The following is a 4,549-nucleotide window of genomic DNA, read 5'->3' as shown; positions in this document are numbered from 1 at the left end:
TAATTAACGAAAGAGTGCTGTGTTTCCACCAACCTGCTGACGGCCGGTCTGAGTAGCGGGTACAATAAACCCAGGCTGGCCAGAGGATCGGCTTGGCCTCCGGGTCCGATCCGGCCTGGGGCCCCCCCCGACCCTTCACAGACCCATCAGCGGCTCTCAGCTCCGGCCTCCCGGCCTCGGGGTCCGGCTGCTGGTGGTCGGATGTCCCCGTGTCCTCCTCCTCGCGCCCTGCTCCACGCTGCTGCGGGTTGCCAGTTTTGGAAGACTTTGTCCCGGTCTGCTCCTGTCTCCGTATGACCCCCCCCAGACGGTCTCCATCCCGGACCAGAGTCCCGTCCTTCCTCTGTCGGCCGAAGTCCGGTCTTAAGATGTTGTCGATGTAAAAGTTGGTGTTCCTGTGGGACTGCTGGTTGCCAGGTGGCTGGAGGAGAGGCAGGATGGCCCGGTTGGACTCCTCTCCGGAGTCCTGAGGGCGAGCATTTTCTCCCATAATGATGAACCGGATCACCTCGGAACCTCTTTCTCTGTGCCCTCCTACAAACTCCTGCTTCTACCTGGGCCGGTCCTCTTCACCTTCTGATCTAGTAATAGATCTATGAATGACTAGATGTGTGACTCCAGTAAGCAGCCCGTCGATGAGCTCCACTAGTCCCTAACCCGGGTTAGTCCCTGCTGAGCCTGAATAGTTGATGTTTGTTCTGTGGAAACGCGCCTCTGACGATTTTGACAAAGAAGATCATGCTTTAGTTAGAGGTAGAAGACCCCCCCACACCCCCGCCACGGTGCTCCTCATGGCCGGACCTGCTGCTCACAGCTGGACACTAAAATAGAAAAAGAGTTTCAAAAGTCAAATCCAGATTATTCAACTGCACACAATTCTGGGTGCTTCCAGCAGAACCAGCACAACCAGCAGAACCAGCGGCCTCAGAGACTCAGAGACGCACCGCTCAAATACTCACTCACACATTTAGGTTCTCATTTGTGATTGGCTGCCAGACGCTGTGATGACGTAGTACTACGGCTCTCTCAGACACGTGCCTCGGACCAATAGAGCCGGAGAGTCGATGTCATGTGAGGGTCCCGGAATTCCCTGGAGACGCAGATTAGTCCAATCCAGCGTCAGTGTGTGATGCCTTCAGGTTACAGCGGAAATCTCTCATTACTTCAACATTTAAAGGCACAAATGAAACTGTGAGAGGGGTTAGGGTTGTTCTAGTGGAACATCTGTTCAGCCCAGGTTAGGGTTGTTCTAGTGGAACATCTGTTCAGCCCGGGTTAGGGTTGTTCTAGTGGAACATCTGTTCAGCCCAGGTTAGGGTTGTTCTAGTGGAACATCTGTTCAGCCCGGGTTAGGGTTGTTCTAGTGGAACATCTGTACAGCCCTGTGACCAGTGGCCCAGTGGCCCATGTGGCCCACTGGACCAGTGGCCCTGTGGCCCTGTGGCCCGGTGGCCCAGTGGACCGGTGGACCAGTGGCCCGGTGGACCCGTGGCCCGTTGGACCTGTAGCCTCGTGGCCTCTGGTCAGCAGTGGATTAAACATCGTGGTGGTGTTTTATAGAGCCTGTAGGGGTCGATCTTCCTCTTGTTTGGATAATAAACCTGTGAGGTCATCATTATAATAATCATTATTATTATTATAACTCCAACCAGAATTTATTTTTGTTTGTTGGGTAAAGTTATATATGGAATATATAAAGTGAATGTATAGTTTATATTAGTTTATAATATAGTACTGCTCTTTAGTCAGTTCGCTCTACATAGATGGACTATAATAATAATAATAATAATAATAAATCTTCAACATAGATGTACTATAATAATAATAATAATAATAATAATAACAAATCTTCTACATAGATGGACTATAATAATAATAATAATAATAATAATAATAAATCTGCAACATAGATGGACTATAATAATAATAAGAATAAGAATAAATCTTCTACATAGATGGACTACAATAATAATAATAATAATACATCTTCAACAAAGATGGACTATAATAATAATAATGATAATAATAATAAATCTTCTACATAGATGGACTATAATAATAATAATAATAATAATAATAATAAATCTTCTACATAGATGGTCTATAATAATAATAATAATAATAATAATAATAATACATCTACATAGATGGACTATAATAACAATAATAAGAATAATAAATCTTCTACATAGATGGACTTTAATAATAATAATAATAAATCTTCTACATAGATGGACTATAATAATAATAATGATAATAATAATAAATATTCTACATAGATGGACTATAATAATAATAATAATAATAATAATAATAATAATAATAATAATAATAATAATAATAAATCTTCGGTCGAGGTCAATCTGAACACATATTTGGAATAGAGAAGGTGCGTCCCGACCAGCGCGTGAATGCATACGAAGTGATTTTGTCACGAGAGCAGGCGAACAGAGACGGGTTCTCTCCTAACGGCAAGAACTGATCCCCCAAGAACCCCCTTCGGAGAGCTGGATGAGTCCACGGAGACGAGGGGGGACCAGAGTGGACATGGACTCGCCATGGGTGTGTGTGTGTGTGTGTGTGTGTGTGTGTGCGTGCGTGCGCGTGTGCGTGTGCGTGTGTGTGTGTGTGTGTGTGTGTGTGTGTGTGTGTGAGTGTGTGGTGCTGTACCTGAACGCAGCTCCGAGCAGCGGGCTGATGAACAGGCCTACCGTTCCTGCTGAACTGGGTTCAGTCTCTTCATCTCATGTGCGTGTCGCCTAAATGAACGAGGAGAGCCTCTGACCTAAGACGGAGTATTTTTACACCGCTGAAAATACACTTTTTTCTCGCTCACGATCATATGCAGAAAGATATTAAGAAACACAGTAAAATGATGAAATATTGGGCTGGACATCATCCCTCCATTCATTAATAAAGGCTAAGTTTACTCTAAAAGTTAGTGAGGCTGAACTCTTGATTTGGTATCAGTGATTTTAGCGTAATAATATAATAATAATTATATTATATTATTATTAGTAATAATATAATATAGCATAATTATATTATTATTATTATTATTATTATTATTATTGTTATTGTTATTGTTATTATTATTATTAATAATAACAATAATAATAATATAATAATTATTATTATATTATATTATTATTTATATGCTACAGTTCGGGTAAGGCAGCAGGGTCATGTGGCGATCAGAAAAACGTGGCTGCCCTCCTAATGCACTTCTACATTATGGGTTATTGTTTAAAAAGAGCAACAATATATAAAAGAGTGAATCCAGGCATCCTGCTGTGTGTTCATGTGTTGTCTGATAGTGTGGGTGATCCCTGCAGGCCCAGCCCGCACCTTCTATATTATACATGACGTAGTACAACACATAGGGGAGAGCAGGGTCAGTAGGGACGGAGACTGTGTCTATTCACCATGCTCATACTCATACAAGCCCTCTTCACTTCTACCTCCTCACTCCTTCCTCACATTTTATTCACAGGTTTTGAAATCTACACAATTTTGGCTCATTTGTTATCTTCCTTCTACTGTTTTTAGTTATGCCACTTACTAAAAACATATTGTTGGAAAGCTTATTTTCTAGCCTATCAGCTGATGCTAGTGTTAGCTGTCTGAATCTTTGTTGGTGGGAGTCCAAACACAGGAGTCCAAAGTGTATCTGCTCTCCCTGGGACAGTTGGGACAGTATATAGTTTATAGTTCCTACCTTGTTACAAGTCAAAAAAACGGTGACAAACACAAGACAAAGGCTTTTCCTCTTTGAACCAGAACCAGAACCACTGTGACGTTACTCAGTGGACGTTACTCAGTGGATGTTACTCAATGGATGTTACTCAGTGGATGTTACTCAGTGGACGTTACTCAGTGGATGTTACTCAGTGGATGTTACTCAGTGGATGTTACTCAGTGGTGGAAGTTACTCAGTGGACGTTACTCAGTGGACGTTTCTCAGTGGACATTACTCAGTGGACGTTACTCAGTGGACGATACTCAGTGGACGTTACTCAGTGGACGTTACTCAGTGGACGTTACTCAGTAGACGATACTCAGTAGATGATACTCAGTGGATGTTATTCATTGGATGTTACTCAGTGGATGTTACTCAGTGGACGTTATTCTGTGGATGTTGTATGTCTGTCCATCCTGGAAGGGGGATCCCTCCTCTGTTGCTCTTCCTGAGGTTTCTAACATTTGTTCTTTTCTCCCTGTTAAAGGTTTTTTTTTGGTTAAGTTTTTCCTCATCCGATGAGCGTGTGGTACTGTAAAGGACAGAGGGTGGTACTGTAAAGGACAGAGGTGGTACTGTAAAGGCCAGAGGGTGGTACTGTAAAGGCCAGAGGGTCGTACTGTAAAGGACAGAGGTGGTACTGTAAAGGACAGAGGGTGGTACTGTAAAGGCCAGAGGGTGGTACTGTAAAGGCCAGAGGGTGGTACTGTAAAGGACAGAGGGTGGTACTGTAAAGGCCAGAGGTGGTACTGTAAAGGACAGAGGTGGTACTGTAAAGGACAGAGGGTTATACTGTAAAGGACAGAGGGT

At 43.2% G+C, this 4,549-nt stretch overlaps 1 protein-coding gene across 1 annotated transcript in view; it reads right to left on the bottom strand.

Moving 5' to 3' along the window:
• Nucleotides 1-896, bottom strand: part of LOC141776307 (homeobox protein engrailed-2b-like) — a 3,969-nt gene extending 3,073 nt beyond the window's left edge. The window contains exon 1 of the mRNA XM_074649759.1: nt 34-896. Coding sequence (XP_074505860.1) covers nt 34-490 — 457 coding nt within the window. The 5' untranslated portion in view covers nt 491-896. The remainder of the gene's footprint in view (nt 1-33) is intronic.
• Nucleotides 897-4,549: the final 3,653 nt, after the last annotated feature.

The sequence above is a fragment of the Sebastes fasciatus genome, chromosome 11 (genome assembly GCF_043250625.1).
Source record: "Sebastes fasciatus isolate fSebFas1 chromosome 11, fSebFas1.pri, whole genome shotgun sequence".
In the NCBI taxonomy this organism is placed as follows: domain Eukaryota; kingdom Metazoa; phylum Chordata; class Actinopteri; order Perciformes; family Sebastidae; genus Sebastes; species Sebastes fasciatus.
The sequence above is the reverse complement of the archived record's forward strand: the minus strand, read 5'-3'. Positions and strand labels throughout refer to the sequence as shown.